The following is a 20,520-nucleotide window of genomic DNA, read 5'->3' as shown; positions in this document are numbered from 1 at the left end:
ACTATTCATCACTCAAGAATCAGTTTAAATGCTACTTCCTTTTGAAACCTGATTTCTTCCCTCTAGAAGAATTAGTCATTCCTTACTGTATTCCCATAGCATATGGTTTAAATATTCATTATATGACAATAAGCACATTATGTATACATATGATGTATGTACTTCTCTTTCTTTTCATCCCTCATCCAGAATGGGAGCTCTTTGAGGGCAAATATAGCTTGATTTATTTTTATATTTCCAGGGCCTAGAACACTATCTGACACATAATAAGCTCTCCACAAAAAAACTATTGGTTTAATGAGATGTTGAGGTCATTTCAATTTAGAAATTATGTCTCCTGTGTTTATTGGATTGATTGCAGCGTAAGATTAGGGAATTCATGTTTCTGGAACCATAGCCCAATAAAAGTGAGTGGTAAGTTTGATATATCCCAAAACTTGCACACGACCTCTATACCAATTGTCCTTATCAATAGAGATAATTTAGTGATCTATGCGAGAATTCTTAGCATAGTGCCTTGTATATAGTGGGCTTTCTTCAGATGTTCAGTGAATTAATGGGTGAAGGAATGAATTAATATCTAGAAATCTATAACTAAAAAGATATATACTATATATACAAGGAAAACTGGATGGACAATCTCCAACATTAAAACATTGTTTAAAACACTTACTAAGTTTGTTGTTGTTGTTGTTGTTTTCCATGCTGAGGATTGCACCCAGCATGCTAGATGAGTGCTCTACGACTGAGTGACATCCCAGTCCTCTAAGTCTTCTCTAAGGAAATCTGGACACACCCTCCCAAGAGGAGCAAATTTATTAATACTGGCTAGGGCTTGAGGTTAAACTCAAAGTCATTCAAAACATAACTGAAATGGATTAACAGGTGCTACATTTCCTATTGAAAAGTATGAGTCAGTCCGTAGCCCAGCAAACTCATATTTGTTTTTTGAAAAAAAAACTTCATGAGATCCATATAATTTAGAGATAACTTTCTTCTGCTTTTGTAATCACATTACTGTTTTGACAATTGTAGACAATTTTATTTCACTTATTTCTCAATAGTTTCTTTGATCAAAGTTTACACAAAATAAATAACCCCTTTCTAATGATAGACTTTTTATTTTGAAGTCTCTTCTTGAATTTTTAATCATATAAAAAATAAAAGCAAGGTATTTTCAAATATATAATAAGGAGAAGATGTCCCAAAGGATTTATTCATGTTCTTGATATGTAACTCTAGTGACCCATCATTTTCCCATTTAAACTAAACTACTTTTGCTGGTTATTGGAGCCACAAGGCATCCCTATATCAATTAGCTTTTTCTCCACCTTCACATTCTTTTTACTTTTTATTTGATTCATTATACAACTTTTCCTTTCTCTGGTTGTACACATGTAGAGTCACACTGTTTGTGTAATCATACATGTACTTAGGGTAATGATATTTGTCTCATTCCATTATCTTTCCTTCCCCCCCCTCATTTCCCTCTACGCAATCCAACATTCCTATATTCTTCCCTTACCCCCTCCCCCACTCCTGTTATGTATCATCATCCACTTATCAGAGAAAACATTTGGCCTTTGGTTTTGGGGCATTGACTTATTTCACTTAGCTTGATATTCTCAAACTCCATCCATTTACCTGCAAATTCCGTAATTTTATTCCTCTTTATGACTGAGTAATATTTCATTGTGTATATATACCACAGTTTCTTTATCCATTCATCTATTGAAGGGCATCTAGGTGGATTCCACAATCTAGCTATTGTGAATTGAACTGCTATAAACATTGATGTGGCTGTGTGATTTAGTACGCTGATTTTAAGTCCTTTAGGTATAGGCCAAGGTGTGGGATAGCTGGGTCAAATGGTGGTTCCATTTTCTAGGGGATCTCCATATTGCTTTCCAGAGTGGTTGCACCAATTTGCAATCCCACCAGCAATGTGTGAGTGTACCTTTTTCTCCACATCCTCACCAACATCTACTGTTGCTTGTATTCTTGATAATAGCCATTCTAATTGGAGTGGGATGAAATCTTAGGGTAGTTTTGATTTGCATTTCTCTTATTACTAGAGATGTTGAACATTTTTTCATATACCTATTGATCACTTGTATATCTTCTTCTGTGAAGCATCTGCTCAGTTCCTTAGCCCATTTATGATTGGTTTATTTGTATTCTTAGTGTAAAGTTTTTTGAGAGATTAGTGCTCTATCTGAAGTGCATGTGGTTAAGATTTTCTCCCATTCTGTAAACTCTCTCTTCACATTATTGATTGTTTCCTTTGCTGAGAAAAAGCTTTTTAGCTTGAATCCATCCCGTTTATTGATTCCTGCTTATATTCCTTGTGCTTTGGGAGTCTTGTTAAGGAAGTCAAGTCTTAAGCCAACATGATGAAGATTTTAGACTTTTCTTCTATTTGGTGCAGGGTCTCTGGTCTAATTCCTAGGTCCTTGATCCTTTTTGTGTTGAGTTTTGTGCAGGATGAGAGAAAGAAATTTAATTTCATTTGGTAAATATAGATTTCCAGTTTTCCCAGCACCATTTGTTGAAGAGGCTATTTTTTTATCCACTGTATGTTTTTGGCACTTTTGTCTAGTATGCGATAACTGTATTTATGTGGGTTTGTCTCTGTGTCCTCTATTCTGTACCATTGGTCTACCTGTCTATTTTGGTGCCAATACCTTGCCATTTTTGTTACTGTTGCTGTGTAGTTTAGTTTAAGGTCTGGTATTGTGATGCCTCCTGCTTCACTCTTTCTGCTAAGAATTGCTTTGGCTATTCTGGGTCTCTTTATTCTTCCAAATGAATTTCATAATTGCTTTTTCTATTTCTATGAGGTACGTCATTGTGATTTTAATTGGAATTGCATTGAATCTGTATAGCGCTTTTGGTAGTATGGCCATTTTGACAATATTAATTCTGCCTATCCAAGAACATGGGAGGTCTTTCCATCTTCTAAGGTTTTATTTAATTTCTTTCTTTAGTGTTCCTTAGTTTTCATTGTAAAGGTCTTTTACCTCTTTTGTTAGATTGATTCCCAAGTGTTTTATTTTTTTGAGGCTATTGTGAATGGGGTAGTTTTCCTAATTTCTCTTTAGAGGATTCATCACTTATGAATACAAATGCATTAGATTTATGAGTATTGATTTTATATCCTGCTACTTTGCTGAATTCATTTATGAATTAAATTATTAATTATTAATTATTAAAGTTTTCTGGTGGAATTTTTTGGATCCTCTAAGTATAGAACCTTGTTCAGCAAATAGTGCTAGTTTGAATTCTTCTTCTCCTATTCATAGCTCTTTAATTTCTTTTGGCTGTCTGATTGCTCTGGCTAGAGTTTCAAGGATGCTGTTAAATAGAAGTGGTGAAAAAGGGCATCCTTGTCTTGTTCAGCTTTTAAAGGGAATGCTTTCAGTTTATCTCCATTTAGAATGATGCTGGCCTTGGGCTTAGCATAGATAACCTTTCCCAATTTTTTTCTAGTATTTTGAGCATGAAGGGGTGCTGTATTTTATCAAATATCTTTTTTGCATCTATTGAAATGATCATATGATTCTTAACTTTAAGTCTGTTTACGTGATGAATTACATTTATTGCTTTCCATATATTGAACCAACCTTGCATTTGTGGGATGAAACTGACTTGATCATGGTGCACTATCTTTTTTTTTTTTTTTTTTTTTTTTTTTTTGGTAAGCAACTTGCCAGGATTTTGTTAAGAATTTTTGCATCTGTGTTCATCAGGGATATTGGTCTGAAGTTTTCTTTCCTTAAGGGTCTTTGTCTGGTTTTGGTATCAGAGTGATACTAACTTCATAGAATGAGTTTGGAAGGATTTCCTCCTTTTCTATTTCATGGAATTATTTGAAGAGGATTGGTGTTAGTTCTTTGAAGATATGGCAGAACTCACCTGAGAATCCATCTGGTAGTGGGCTTTTCTTGGTTGGTAGATTTTGATGGCCTCTTCTATTTCATTGCTTTAAATTGATTTGTTTAAATTGTGTTTGTTCTCCTGATTTAGTTTGGGTGGATCATATGTCTTTAGAAATCTGTTGATGTCTTTGAGATTTTCTATTTTGTTGGGGTATAGTTTTTCAAAATAGCTTCTAATGTGTTTTGTATTTCAGTAGTGTCTGTTGTAATATTTCCTTTTTCATCACAAATTTTAGTAATTTGAGTTTTCTCTTTCCTCTTCGTAAGTGTGGCTAAGGGCTTATCAATTTTGTTTATTTTTTCAAAGAACCAACTTTTTGTTTTGTCAATTTTTTGAATTGTTTCTTTTGTTTCAATTTCATTGATTTCAGCTCTGATTTTAATTGTTTCCTGTCTTCTACTACTTTTGGTGTTGATTTGTTCTCTTTCTAAGGTTTTGAAATGTAATGTTAGGTCATTTTTTGTTGACTTTTTATTCTTTTATTGAGTGAGCTCAATGCAATGAATTTTCCACTCAGCACTGCTTTCATGCTGTCCCAGAGAGGTTGATTTGTTTTATTGGTGTTCTTGTTTACTTCTAAGAATTTTTTTATCTCCTCCCTAATGTCTTCTGCTATGCATGCATAGTTCAATAGCATATTATTTAGTCTCTAGGTTTTGGAGTAGTTCCTATTTTTTATTTTATCCTTGATTTCTAATTTCATTCCATTATGATCTGATAGAATACAAGGTAGTATCTCTATTTTTTTTTTGTATTTGCTAAGAGTAGCTTTGTGCATATGGTTTATTTTAGAGAAGGATCCATGTGCTGCTGAGAAGAGAGTGTATTCGCTCATTGATGGATGGAATATTCTATATATGTCTGTTAAGTCTAAATTATTGATTGTATTATTTAGTTCTATGGTTTCTTTATTTAGTTTTTGTTTAGAAGATCTGTCCAGTAGTGAAAGAGGTATGTTAAAGTTTGCCAGTATTATTGTATTGTGGTCTATTTGATTCTTGAAATTGAGAAGGGTTTGTTTGATGTACATAGATGCTCCATTGTTTGGGGCATAAATATTTAAGATCATTATGTCTTCCTGATTTATGATTCCCTTAAGTATGAAATGTCCTTCTTTATCCCTTCTGACTGACTTTGGCTTGAAGTCTGCTTTATCTAATATGAGGATGGAAACCCCCACTTTTTTACTGAGTCTGTGTGTGTAGTATGTTTTTCTCATCCTTTCACCTTTAGTCTGTGGTTATCTTTTTCTATGAGATGAATCTCTTGAAGGCAGCATATTGTTGGGTATTTTTTAAAACCCAATCTGTCATTCTGTGTCTTTTGTTTGATTAATTTAGGCCAATAACATTGAGGACTATTATTGAGATATGATTTGTATCCCTGGCCATTTGGCTTATTTTTGGTTTTTTAACTTGACTTGGTTTCTCCTTTACTTGGCTTTTCCTTTAAGGTAGTTCCTCCCTTTGCTGACTTACATTGTTGTTTTTCATTTTCTCCTCATGGAATATTTTGCTGAGAATGTTCTCGAATGCAGGCTTTCTATTTGTAAATTCTTTCAACTTTTGTTTATCTTGGAAGGATTTTATTTCATCATCAAATCTGAAGGTAAATTTTGTTGGATATAAGATTCTTGGTTGGTATCCATGTTGTTTCAGAGCTTGAAATATGTTGTTCCAGGCCCTTCTAGCTTTTAGGGTCTGGTCTGAGAAATCTGCTGATATTCATATTGGTTTCCCCCTATATGTAATCTGATGCTTTTCTCTCGAAGCCTTTAAAATTCTATCTTTATTTTGTGTTAGGCATTTTCATTATAATGTGCCTTGGTGTGGATCTGTTGTAATTTTGTACATTTGGTGTCCCATAAGTCTCTTGTATTTGACTTCCATTTCATTCTTCAGGTTTGGGAAATTTTCTGATATTATTTCATTGAATAGGTTGTTCATTCCTTTGGTTTGTATCTCTGTGCCTTCCTCAATCCTGATAAGTCTTAAATTTGGTCTTTTCATGATGTCCCATAGTTCTTGGAGATTCTGTTCATGATTTCTTACCATCTTCTCTGTGTGATCAACTTTGTTTTCAAGATTAAATATTTTGTCTTCAATGTCTGAGGTTCTGTCTTCTAAGTGATCTAACCTGTTGGTTATGCTTTCTAATGAATTTTTAATTTGGCTTATGGTTTCCTTCATTTCAAGATTTTCTGTTTGCATTTTTTTCAGAATCTCTATCTCTATATTGAAGTGGTCTTTTGCTTCCTGTATTTGCTCTTATATCTGTTTATTGGATTTATCATTCATTGCCTGCATTTGTTCTCTTATATCATCCTTTACTTTGTGGATCATTTTAATTATGTACATTCTTAACTCCATTTCTGACCTTCTACCATTCTGTCAATGGATTCGATTAATATAGCATCTTGGTTTGTTAGAGTAACTTTCTTCCCTTGTTTTTTCATGCTATTTGTGTATCTTCCCCTCTCGCAGTGTGGATCCGAGGTATTACAGTTTTCCCCCTTAGGTTTATAGTATCCCTGCAAGTTTCCAATACCTCACCTTTAAGGGGGAGATCAATATTAGCAGCCCACAATATAAACAATATGCAGTCTTAAGCCAAATAGCTCCTATTAAAACATTAACAGTATTGTTGTAATAAACAGAGATGATGATTTTGATTATTATCCACAACATAAACAATAGGTTTGCAATAAGGTCTCCAATTTCTAATGATGAACAAAGAGGATGGGGAGGGGTGTAGGATATAATGTTAATGGGATAAGAAGTGAGTATATAGAGGTACTAGATCATAGGAAGGGTGAAAGCGGAATCAAAAGAAGTTGGTTGTTAGCATGAGAAAAGCTCCAGGGAAACAGATAAGAGGAAAATAGAGAGAGTGCAAAAAATGATAAAAAAAATAGAAATATAGGGATAATAATAATTTTTTAAAATCTAGAAAAAAACTGTAATGTACTATTCAAACATCCCAGTCTTTAGTAGCCTGATGCATGAAAGGTATTTGATCATGCGGTGTCCCAGGATGGGAGCTGTCCAAACTAAAGATGGCAGCGTCCAGATCAGAGGTTATCCATGATGGCAGGCAGAAGCATCACCACTTGTTAGTAGATGGGGAGCCGCAGCGTGGCACTGAGTCCATGTGGGCCGCAGCAGCAATGAAGATCCCCGCAGGTGTCCTCCTTCATTATGTCTTTGCCAAACCTGAGACAACCTTGTTGCTAATAAAACCCTCATTCTGTGCCTATATCATTGATTCTGTACCATTTGTGAAACCACAGGTATAGGAGGAACATTCTTCTTAAAATTCAATAGATCCTCATAAAGTTTTTCTCACTTTATTAATTTATTAAAGAAATATGTATCAGATGAAGAATGTGCTAGGAACTATGGCAGATGTTGGCTCCACTACAGCAAATGCGGCAAAATTCAAGCCTTCAAGGATCACAATGTTTAGTAAGACAGACAGAAAAATTAACAGGTAATTGCAATGTGATGCAGTAAGTGCTACAGTAGGAATATGCACTCTTCATCAAGTTTTCCTCATTTTAGTGGCAGTGAAATGCTCAAACTTCTGTCCTTTGTCCTATTCCAGTAATGCTTATACCTTCTACCTTGCTCAGTGTATTACCCAAAGTACAATAAATGGAACTAATCCTTATCTTTTTGTGCTATCAGCCTTTACCTTTCTAAGACTATCATCTAAGACTCTTCATATACTACTGCTCATTGAATGTTTGATTATTGTCTCTTTTCAGCCCCTAAGTTTGGTAGAAATTAAGCATTTTTATATTTTCTTGGTTGCATATTCACGTAGGACATACTGATGTTACTACCTGGGTTGTTACTAAATAAACAAATATGTAAAAGGTTAAGTGGTACTGCCAAAGTATGATAAACCAATAGAGTAATAATGGTTTGTCAGTCTTATCTTTAATAATTAATTAATGGAGTATAAATTGTGTAAAGCCCATTACTATACTTCCCCAAAGTTAAAAATATATATATATATGTATATATTTATATAGATAGATAGATAGATAGATAGATATTCATTAGCTTCAACAAATTCACTCTGTAAGAAGAGGCAAAATTATAAACACATATACAGTATGAGAATTGGCATTTTGGAAGAGTATACAAAAGCACATCACAGCACAAAGGAAAACAACCCACAGGTAAGCAAATAGTTCCTGAAAGCAGAAATGCCAGAATGAAGACATTTACAACAAAAGCCATGTAGTGCTTAAATTATGAGGCTGTGTAATACTTCAATCTATATTCACAAAATTTTGAGTTGGATCAAGCTATTTATTTATTCTTTAGCTCCTTTTAATTACATAGCCTTTTATGGATAATGTGGCTTCTACTTTGGAAATACAGTTACATGTTCAGTAAAGTATTTTGTGAATATATAATATAAATAATGGATTGTTTTCCATTATTTTTTATTTCAAACTGGGGAGGAAATCTCCAATCTTTAACAATTATACTTGGTGTATGCACTTACAAAATTTCAAAAAACATTGAGGAATTCAAAAATAGAAAGTCAAAGATACTACTTAATCAAGCATCTAAGAAGTAAACTAAATAGCTATTATGTTTTCCAATATGTTTTCATATTATGATTCTTACTTTAAAATATTACTTAATAAAATACATTTTTCCAGCCTTATAGTTTTAAAGATTGGAAAAACCTGTTTGTATTGACATGAAAAAAGATCCATGACATATTAAAGGTATATTAAATGGGCTAGCTGTGGTGGTACAGGCCTGTAATCCCAGTTGTGTGGAAGACTAAGGCAGGATTATCACAAATTCAAGGCTAGCCTGGGCAATTTAGCAAGGTCTTTTTTCAAAATAAGAACTAAAAATAAAAAAGTCTGGTGATGTAGCTCATTGGTAGATTGGCCCTGGATTCAATTCCTATTTTTAACTAAAATATGTGATTAGAATAATATAAACCTTCCACAGTCTATTTAAAATTAATTACAAAATTGAAAAAAAATGAATATAATACTGAAAAGAACTTTTCCAATGTGTCTTTATATTCTTTTATTTACTTGCACAATAACATTTTCACTTCAAATCATATTTTGGTGTCCCCAGGTCTCTAGACTCAGGACTCAACAATGCTTTATTAGGTTTATCTGTCACAGACACACACCTTGTCGAAGTGGATGGAGATACACTTTCCCTGTATGGCTCAGGAGCACTAGAATCTCTGGATCGAAATTGGAGTGTTCAAACAGCAGGAATGGTCACAACAGTCTCCTTCACATTCATAGAATTTGATGAAATTGTCCAAGTGCTCCCCAAATTGAAGATTAAGTTTCCTAATTCTCTGGTAAACATTTCCTTCTAGTAGTATCTTTGGATTATTCTTAATCATGACTTGTATGATCAAGCCAAAGGTCTGTTTTAACTTTTATTTATGCAGGAAGGGAGACTAAACTTTTGTATTGATTTTCTGGTGCTGGGATTTAAATTAGTAGTCATAAATGATCTTGTAGTTTTGTGTTAGCATTAGAAATTTTATCTCTGAAAATGAGCCTTTATTTAGTATGAAATACTATCAATTTTATTCAAATTATATTTCTACTTTATAAAGCATTCAGTAGAACTGCATAGTCCTATTTTATATTCAGGTATGTACCTGGCATTGATGAGACAATACTAGGCATATATTATGTAACGTATAGTAGTTTATTATATAATATTTACAGTAGTCCCCTAACAACTTTGAAAACAATTTTAGTAACACATTAAACTTGCTTTGAGAAATTAGCCTCTCTAATTATGGTGTTATATTATTTATTATTAAGCATTTTCAGAAACTGCAATTTTATAATGAGTTCCCTCTTGAGTTTTTATGAATGTAGTTTTTCTCTGTCAGCTGAGTGATTTCCCTCACTTGCCCTTTTGTACTTTTTTCCCTACTTCCTCCTCCTTAAATAAGATAGGTAGAGGTACAGATAATATGTTAGGAAAGAGCCTCCAAGTTCACAAAATACTTGTTTAATATTCCATTTGTAAAGATTTGATTTTTCTATAACCTTAACCAGCATACATAGTATTTGGCAAGATACAAGTAATAGTGACTAAAACTAGTTTTTAGAAGTTTTTTAAGCCTAATAAAGTTTTGAAATTTTTTCTTTCCAATTTTTCTTTTGTTAGTTTAATTTCAATATAAATCGTGTAGAATCATTGTAATGTCTGAAAGATTCCAAATTATTTCATGTTTATATAACTATTAAGAATCCTAGTTTTTTAATAAGAGAAGATATCTTTTGCAGAAGGAATCATCCAGAAATAAATATTGGATGGATTCCATCAATGATGCAATAGCAGGATTAAAGTTATATAATCCAGTTGATTTAATGTAATTGAAGACATATTTGCTAAGCCCAAAGCTTATAGATTTACTTAGGGAATGATCACTGAAGTTTTGATGTTAATATTTTAAGATGATTAAACTCAATGTTCAGATTTTTTGTGTGTGTTTTTTATTATTGCAGCACCTTAAATTCAAGGAACGAATCTTATAATGCTGCAGCAATTTAATGCACTAGCACAACTTCGTCGTATTGACCAGCTGACAATTGATCCTCAAGGAAATCCAGTTGTCAATTTTACGCTCTGGAAATACTATGTACTGTTTAGGCTGAGCCATTTTAGTATGCAGAAAATAAATGGAACAGAGGTAAGCAAAGGAATATGCAAACTGCAGAATAAAAATGTTCCCTTTGGGGAAAATAGTGTTTAAAAATGGTTAAGAATCTAGGTAATAATGGTAGAACTTTTGAGAAATACTGTTTTTTTTAAGCTTGACATTTAAATATCAGAAATCTAAAAATCTACTCCCAAATTCTAAAGCACTAGACAAATTTTTAAAATAAAATAGCAATAAGTTCATGGTGAATAGTAAGTAATAAGCACTTTTACTGTTGTTAGTAAGTACTCAGATAAAAAGTTAGTAGGAGTGACAGTTTTTTGTTTGTTTACGTTTTATGTTTTATTTTGTTTTGATATCAGGGATTGAAACCAGAGGCATTTAACCACTGAGCCACATCCCTAGCCCTCTCTCTCTATATATATATGTGTGCGTGTGTGTATGTGTGTGTGTGTAATTTAGAGACAGGGTCTCAGTTACTTAGAGGCTCCTAAAGAGTGACAGTTTAAAACAAGAAAAAAAGGAAGTCTTTGATAGGTAATGTGATCTTTGTATTTTTCAAAGTGCTTTCTATACTGCCTGGCATGCAAGAAGGAATGAGGAAGTAAAACTTAAATGTCAGGTAATAAGGTAAAGGAATAAAATAGAGAGAGACAGACAGAGAGACAGAGAAAGAGAGAGAGAGAAGGGGGAGGGGGAGAAGGAGGGAGAGGAGGGAGGAATGTGAATGAGAGAGAGGAGAAAATAAAGTATAAGTAAGTATCTGGACTGCTTTATTAATAGTTGGTAGCAGCTACCTGTATCATGAGTGTGTTGGCTAACGCAGATCTGAATCTGAGTAGCTGGAAAATTATCAATGAAAAATTATTTTTAGATTGATTCAGCTGTCACAGGATTATCTCCCAGTTACTCAATGACCATGGTCACTTTAACTATTAATTTGGAAGAAAAATGAAACTATCCTCTACCTCTACTGAGTTTAAATTATCATCCAAAAGAAGATAAAGCCTTTCACATATTGTTAGTTTTATTATAATATCTCTAAAAATTCAGAAAACTTCCTTATTATAAAATGAACTATAGTCAACCTTGCTGGCACAGTCACTATATTTCCCTACAACTGGTAAACTACAGCTATGTCCAGCCTAGATTTTAGAAGTCTAGCATACTATTAGGAGAATGGAGATCTCTGGGTTGATGTAAAAGCAGCCATATGAAATCTACAGCAACCATGATAGGTCCATGACCACAGTATCAGCCATCTATAGAAGATATCAGGCAAATCTGGAACCTTTACATGACTGTTAAGAAATTTGGTTCAGTCTTGTGTGTGCTTCTGGACCCTTCAGACTTCCCCAAAGAGAGATTGTGAGTCCCTGGTAGGCCCTGCTAAATAGTCCCAAAGGTTTTTCAGAAGTTAGTCTGAACTGAAAATAGAATGGTTATTTTAGATATTGCTAAGTGATTTTCCCTCATTAATGGCTGAACTGTTACCCCAATTAACCCTAAAGACTATTAGAGGAATAACCATTCTTATGGAGCTTTTAAATACAAAGGGATAGTAAAATTATATAAAGTCAAGAAGAATTAGAAATAACTGATAAAGTAATCCCAGTGACTTGGGAGACAGGCAGAAGGATCACAAGTTCAAGCCAGTCTCAAAAACTTAGTGAGGCTCTAAGGAACTTAGCAAGACCCTGTCTCAAAATAAAAAAAATTAAAAAGGGGGCTGGGGATGTGGCTCAGTGGTTAAGCAACTCGGGGATCAATCCCTGTACCAAAAAAAAAAATATATATATATATAAATATATATATATATATTTATATATATATGTATGTAATTTATTCCAAAATAAATTTTTGAAAACATCAATTTCAGGAATATTTATACTTTATTGAAATATTAAACATATATACCCAATAATATAATTCTTGACATTATATGATAATATACACAACATTTCTACTTCTCTTTGTATAAGAGATAATGATATTCCTTGAGGTAGAATTAATTATGAGCGTCAAGAAAAAAAGATGGAGTAGTGGCCTGCATTGGCCACTAGGTGACTATAGTGGACCAAATAACTTAGACGTCAGCTAAAGAAAGAATTTGAGGGACCAGGGTAAGAGTCATTCTGCACTCATTTATGTGTATGTGAATTATGGGTTTATTTTTCAGAAGATGTTTATGTAGTATTAGCTTAACAGCTAATGTTAGGACTAAATTTTCTAAAGATCCAAAATTTATACCAGAGTTTCTCAACTTAAGCTTCATTAACATTTCAGGTCAGAAAATTCTTTATTGTAGGGACTTCCCTGTGCATTCTGAAATGTTTAGCATCAGCCCTGGTCACTACACTCTGTAGCACATCTCCATCAGTTCTGATAAGCAGAAATGTCTCCAGATAATGTCAAATGTTCCTTAGGGAGCAAAATGACCCCTGGTTGGGAATCATGAATTATATAGTGCAGACAAACTGACACTATTTAAAATGCAAGCAACCCTATTTTATATTAAATAAAACATAAAAATTAACCAAAGTTCTGCTTTCAGCTTTAGTACTATCTTGGTTGACCCAGGAGTGAATCCTCACAGGATCTACTTGTGACAAGTTTTTCTTTGTGGTGAGAAAGGCGGATATAAAGTGAGTGATAGCAGCATCCTTGCTCATCCTGTGAGAATTCCATCTCTCAAGGAAGGAACTAAATTATCCTTATAAGCAAGCTATGAACAACACCATGACTTACCCCTTGACACGTTATTAAATAAATCTCTCCCACTGACACATGGGAATTTTCCCATTAAATCTGGCTATAGGATTTCGGGGAAAAAAATTCATTAAGAATTTAAGACCTCTCAGGCATTCTCGGGAAACACACCTTCTAAGTCAGAGCTAACTAATCACTTTCCAGTAGATTTCCAATGAGCCCACGTTCGTACCATCTTCATTTTCTTTAGGTTCAAGGAAGAAAGAAAAATATCAATGAAACTCTTCTCCCTCTAGTCCAGGGATGTGCTTTCCTGAAGTAAAGGAAATATTTAATCTAAATATTCTTTGGAATTATATGTATCCAACTAAGAAACAATGCCATTTGGACACCTCTCTATTTTTTTCTCTTCAGGTGACACAGAATGACATGATAATGGCTGAAGGCTCTTTGGAATCCTAGACATGTAGCATCTTCTGAGTTACCTCAGTACCGGTATGATTTCAATTCTGGGTGATGCCAGGTAACCTTTATTTTTTAAAGTTTTTATAGGTTACTATTACACTAGAAAAAGAAAGAAATTCCACATACTTCTTACTGTTCCATGTGTGCATCACACAAACACGTATCCTAGACTTTTTGTGGCTGGCCTCATTCAAAGTATAGGGGGACATAAAGACAAATAAGACAAAGCCTTGTTCTTGTGTGGTTTATAGTGTAATAAGCTGAAGATATACAACAAAATATAATCTTTCAGCATAGAAGAGACTAACCATGTTTTGGAACAACACTGGGAAAAGTTTCATAAAACAAATAGCCTTTTATCTAGTTCCTAAGAAATTACTAGGAGTTTTCAAGGTATGGCATATGGGGGAAAAAAATCCATAAAAGTATAAGGAATTGTAACTAGTTCAATATAATTGGAGCATGGAATGATTGTGCATAAGTGATAAGATATGAAGATAGAAAAATCGACTATGATCTGAGAACTTGCAATCTGTACAAAACAAAATGAGAAGTTATTCTCCTATAATTAAGCACAATGATCATGTGTTTAGGTTATGTTCTAGAAAGGCCATGATGTGTGCAGACAGAGGTTGAAGGAATGGAAAACAATCAGGAGGCTGGTCATAGTTTAAGTAGAGAGATTATGAAGACTCAAACTAAGGAAGTGGAAATGGAGAAGAGTATGATGTACAAACATTTAGAAGGTTTGCCTGGCAGAACACTGATCTACAGGACATAGCATGATTGGAAGGAGAATAGTCAAGGATGATGTATCAGCCATGATTCAGTTATAGATAGTAGAAGTCACTCTGGCTAGCACATGCAGGAGACAGTTGATACATAAGAATTAGATATCTAAAAATCTTTAGCAGAGTTGAGGAAGCAGTCTCTACATTGGGCCACCAGAGACGACTCCCAGTACCACACCATAGAAGCAGCCCACTAAGGAAGCTGCCACCTTTGCTGTAGTCATGGATAATAGGAGATTGTTATCCCAGTATCATACCACTTTCACTCGTATTGGGTTTTGGAAAGTTCCTTCCCCTCCCTAAAACCTGGCTTCAGAGCCATGTTGCCCTCCTATAATTTATATCAACAAAATGAATACTTTCTATGTTACCCCAGTTTCTCCACTTAGCTCAGTTCCGAATTCAAATCTAACTCAAGTATAACAATTGATCTGTTTATTCCATCTAGAACCCTTAGAATCATTCTGGGGGAAAAAAAAACCTAATGGAGTCATTGACTTTAAGAAATGATGATGTTAAAAGAAATCAGTAAAAATTATACTCGTCTAAATACTATAGTGCATAATATTTTAAAAATTTAATAACCTGAAAATAAAAATTCCCCCACATCCTGAAGGATCCTAAGTCTGCTGAGTTTCTTTCCTGTTCAGCAATGATAACAAGTACTAATTAACAACAAAAATTGATGGAGGGGGAGGATGTTGGATGTAATAAAATAAGGAAGAAATTTCCAGTGCCACAGCCACTGCTGCGGCCAGAAGCACCAGCCAGAGCAGTCCCTCCACGAGCTTTAAAGGAGGGAAAGGGAATTAAAGGAACCCACAATTTTAGGAGGACTGAGGCATGTCTTAGAGAGGTTAGAGATCAAAGACACTGCCTGACTAAACCAAAAGGTACACTGCACAACATCCTTGTACGGGAAAGAAACTGCATCTCTCCCAGCTGCATGTGGAAGACAGAGGAAGGAACCATTTCACAGCCACAGTGGGGGCAAGGAGCTGGGGCAACCAATTCCTGGCAAACCCAAGTTTGACCTGAAAATACAAGCCTGGCAAACCCATGACGCATGACATAAAGTATGCCTAAGTGACCGGGAGAAAATCAATGTGGAGAGAGGTTTACACAGGGTACAACTGGTCGTAGAAACCCACCCAGCTCTCTCCCTCCCTCTCTAATCTGGCTGCTTGCAGGACTACCTGAGAGAGATGCACCAGGCCAGGGTTTTGAAAGGGCAGGAGCAGGACAGATTGAGTTTGGAAACTGAACCCCAGGCCAGGAAATGGGGTCCGCAGGTGACAGAGTGGACTAAGAACTGTCTCCTACATCATGAGTGGAACACAGACAAGATCCATGGGGTGCAGTCTTCAAGCATGGACTGACAATTACTGGGCCCTAGAGGTGTACTGATTTAAAATCTCCACACCAATTGGCACTAGCGAAGAATATGGATCCTGCTTAAGCCTAAATCCCACCTCCAGGAATTCTACCAATGGGATTAACTCTCTCATTCTAGCAATTCCACCCTGAGGTTGGAGCAGGCATCATACTCCAGATGACCCCACCCAACACTACTGAAAAGGGAAGCTGAGACTCTTTTGAACTCAAATGGAAATAATTCTTTAACTTTTAATCAAGATTTTTTTCTTTTTCTTTTTCTCTATTTAATTGTGACCTTAATGGTTCATGGACATTTATACATATTCATATTTTTTTTCTCACTTCTAGCATTTTTTTTAATTTAATTTTATTTATTTTTATTTTTATTTTTATTGTTATGTAACAAATGGGATACATGTTGTTCTCTGTTTGTACATGGTGTAAAGGCATAACCATTTGTGTAATCATAATTTACATAGGGTAATGTTTGATCATTCTGTTATTTTTTTCCTTCCCCCCACCCCTCCCAACCCTCTTTTCCCCTCTATATAGTCCTTCCTTCCTCCATTCTTGCCCCCCTCCCTAACCCTAACTCTAACCCTAACACTAACCCCCTCCCACCCTCCATTATGTGTCATCAATCCACTTATTAGCGATATCATTCGTCCTTTGGTTTGTTGAGATTGGCTTATCTCACTTAGCATGATATTCTCCAATTTCATCCATTTGCCTGCAAATACCATAATTTATCATTCTTTATGGCTGAGTAATATTCCATTGTATATATATACCACAGTTTCTTTATCCATTCATCAATGAAGACATCTAGGTTGGTTCCACAATCTGGCTATTGTGAACTGAGCAGCTATGAACATTGATGTGGCTGTACTCCTGTAATATGCTGAATTTTAAAGTCCTTTGGGTATAGGGCCAGAGAGGTGGGATAGCTGGGTCAAATGGTGGTTCCATTCCAAGTTTTTCTAAGGAATCTCCCACTGCTTTCCAGAGTGGCTGCACTAATTTGCAGCCCCACCAGCAATGTATGAGTGTACCTTTCTCCCCACATCCTCTGACAACACCTGTTGTTGCTTGTATTCTTTGATAATCGCCATTCTAATTGGGGTGAGATGTAATCTTAGGGTGTTTTGATTTGCATTTCTCTTATTACTAGAGATGTTGAACATTTTTCCATATGTTTGTTTGATTGCTTGTAGCATCTTCTTCTGTGAAGTGTCTATTCATTTCCTTAGCACATTTTGTTCGATTGGATTATTTGCATTCTTGGTGTAGAGTTTTTTGAGGTTCTTTATAGATGCTGGAGATTAGTGCTCTATCTAAAGTATGATTGGCAAAGATTTTCTCCCACTCTGTAGGCTCTTTCTTCGCATTGCTGATAGTTTCCTTTGCTGAGAGAAAGCTTTTTAGTTTGAATCTATCCCAGTTGTTGATTCTTGCTTTTATTTCTTGTGCTATGGGAGTCCTGTTGAGGAAGTCTGGTCCTAAGCCGACATGTTGAAGCTCTGGACCTACTTTTTCTTCTATAAGATGCAAGGTCTCTGGTCTGATTCCGAGGTCCTTAATCCATTTTGAGTTTAGTTTCGTGCATGGTGAGAGATATGGGTTTAGTTTCATTCTGTTGCATATGGATTTCCAATTCTCCCAGCACCATTTGTTGAAGAGGCTATCTTTTCTCCATTGCATATTTTTGGCCCCTTTGTCTAGTATGAGAAAATTGTATTTATTTGGGTTTGTGTCCGTTGTCCCTCTATTCTGTACCATTGATCCACCTTTCTATTTTGGTACCAATACCATGCCGTTTTGTTACTATTGCTTTGTAGTAGAGTTGAAGATCTGGTATTGCGATACCCCCTGCTTCACTCTTTCTGCCAAGGATTGCTTTAGCTATTCTGGGTTTTTATTCTTCCAGATGAATTTCATAATTGCTTGCTCTATTTCTGTAAGGTACATCATTGGGATTTTTAAGTGGAATTGCATTGAATCTGTATAGAACTTTTGGTAGTATGGCCATTTTGACAATATTAATTCTTCCTATCCAAGAACATGGAGATCTTTCAATCTTCTAAGGTGTTCTTTAATTTCTTTCTTTAGTGTTCTGTAGTTCTCATTGTAGAGGTCTTTCACCTCTTTTGTGAGATTGATTCCCAAGTATTTATTTTTTTCGATGCTATTGTGAATGGGGTAAGTTTTCCTAATTTCTCTTTCTGAAGATTCTCACTTATGTATAAAAATGCATTAGATTTATGTGCATTGATCTTATATCCCACTACTTTACTGAATTCACTTATGAGTTCTAAGAGTTTTCTGGTGGAATTTCCTGGTTCCTCTAAGTATATAATCATATCATCAGCAAATAGGGTAAGTTTGAGTTCTTCTTTTCCTATTGCGTATCCCTTTAATTTCTTTGGTCTGTCTAATTGCTCTGGCTAGAGTTTCAAGGACGATATTGAATAGAAGTGGTGAAAGAGGGCATCCCTGCCTTGTTCCAGATTTTAGGGGGAATGCTTTCAGTTTTTCACCATTTAGAATGATATTAGCCATGGGCTTAGCATAGATGGCCTTTACAATGTTAAGGAATGTTCCCACTCTCCCTATTTTTCCTAGTGTTTTGAGCATGAAGGGGTGCTGTATTTTATCAAATGCTTTTTCGGCATCTATTGAAATAATCATGTGATTCTTGAGTTTAAGTCTGTTGATATGGTGAATTACATTTATTGATTTCCTGATGTTGAACCAACCTTGCATCCCTGGGAAGAAACCCACTTGATCATGGTGCACTATCTTTTTAATATGTTTTTGCATGCGATTTGCTAAAATTTTGTTGAGAATTTTTGCGTCGATGTTCATTAAGGATATTGGTCTGAAATTTTCTTCCCTCGATGCGTCTCTGTCTGGTTTAGGTATCAGGGTAATATTGGCTTCATAGAATAAGTTTGGGAGGGTTCCCTCCTCTTCTATTTTATGGAATACTTTGAGAAGTATTGGAATGAGCTCTTCTTTAAAGGTTTTGTAGAACTCAGCTGAGAACCCATCTGGTCCTGGACTTTTCTTTGTTGGTAGGCTTTTGATGACTTCTTCTATTTCATTACTTGAAATTGGTCTATTTAAATTGTGTATGTCCTCCTCGTTCAGTTTAGGCAATTCATGTCTCTAGAAACCTGTTGATGTCTTCGAAATCTTCTATTTTGTTGGAGTATAGATTTTCAAAATAGCTTCTAATTATGTTTTGTATTTCAATCGTGTCTGTTGTGCTATTTCCTTGTTCATTCCGAATTTTGGTGATTTGGATTTTCTCTCGTCTTCTCTTTGTTAGTGTGGCTAAAGGTTTATCAATTTTGTTTATTTTTTTGAAGAACCAACTATTTATTTTGTCAATTTTTTGTATTGTTTCTTTTGTTTCAATTTCATTGATTTCAGCTCTGAGTTTAACTATTTCCTGTCTTCTACTACTTTTGGTGTTGGTCTGTTCTTCTTTTTCTAGGGCTTTGAGCTGTAGTGTTAGGTCATTTATTTGTTGAGTTTTACTTCTTTTATTAAATGCGCTCCATGAAATAAATTTTCCTCTCAGTACTGCTTTCATGGTGTCCCAGAGATTTTGTTATGATGTTTCTTTGTTCTCATTTACCTCTAAGAAGTTTTTAAATTTCCTTCCTAATATCTTCTGTTATCCATTCATCATATAATAGCCAATCTCCAGGTGTTGGAATAGTTTCTGTTTTTTACTCTTTCATTTATTTCTAACTTCAATCCATTATGATCTGATAGAATACAAGATTGTGTCTCTATCTTCTTGTATTTGCTAACATTAGCTTTGTGGCATAATATATGGTTTATTTTAAAGAAGGATTCATGTGCTGCTGAGAAGAAAGTGTATTCGCTCTTGGTTGGATGGTATATTCTATGAATGTCTGTTAAGTCTAAATTATTGATTGTGTTATTGAGATCTATGGTTTCTTTGTTCAATTTTTGTTTGGAAGATCTGTCCAGTGGTGAGAGAGGTGTGTTAAAATCACCTAGTATTATTGTGTTATGGTCTATTTGGTTTCTAAAATTGCGAAGGATTTGTTTGACATACATGGATGAGCCGCTGTTTGGGGCATAGATGTTTATGATTGTTATATCTTGCTGATTTATGCTTCCCTTAAGCAGTATGAAATGTCCTTCTTTATCCCTTCTGACTAACTTTTGCTTGAAGTCCACATTATCTGAAATGAGGATGGATACTCCAGCCTTTTTGCTGACTTCATGTGCATGGTATGTTTTTCCCCATCCTTTCACCTTTAGTCTATGGGTATCTCTTTCTATGAGGTGAGTCTCTTGCAGGCAACATATTGTTGAATCTTTCTTTTTAATCCAATCTGCCAGTCTATGTCTTTTGATTGATGAATTCAGGCCATTAATATTCAGGGTTATTATTGAGATATGATTTGTATTCCCAGTCATTTGGTTCATTTTTTAAATTTTATTTATTTATTTTTTTGACACACCTTGGTTCCTCCTTTATTTGACAGTTCCTTTAGGATAATTCCTCCCTTTGCTG

General features: G+C 34.8%; 1 protein-coding gene across 1 annotated transcript in view; it reads left to right on the top strand.

The window, feature by feature from the left end:
- The window catches only part of Lrrc49 (leucine rich repeat containing 49), a 174,688-nt gene that overhangs the window by 131,743 nt on the left and 22,425 nt on the right, over window positions 1–20,520 (top strand). The window contains 7 exon segments of the mRNA XM_047542463.1: window positions 9,057–9,294; window positions 10,466–10,478; window positions 10,481–10,650; window positions 13,744–13,768; window positions 13,771–13,788; window positions 13,791–13,825; window positions 13,827–13,852. Of these exon segments, the coding sequence (XP_047398419.1) occupies window positions 9,057–9,294; window positions 10,466–10,478; window positions 10,481–10,650; window positions 13,744–13,768; window positions 13,771–13,788; window positions 13,791–13,825; window positions 13,827–13,852 (525 nt within the window).

The sequence above is a fragment of the Sciurus carolinensis genome, chromosome 2 (genome assembly GCF_902686445.1).
Source record: "Sciurus carolinensis chromosome 2, mSciCar1.2, whole genome shotgun sequence".
Lineage (NCBI taxonomy): Eukaryota > Metazoa > Chordata > Mammalia > Rodentia > Sciuridae > Sciurus > Sciurus carolinensis.
The sequence above is the reverse complement of the archived record's forward strand: the minus strand, read 5'-3'. Positions and strand labels throughout refer to the sequence as shown.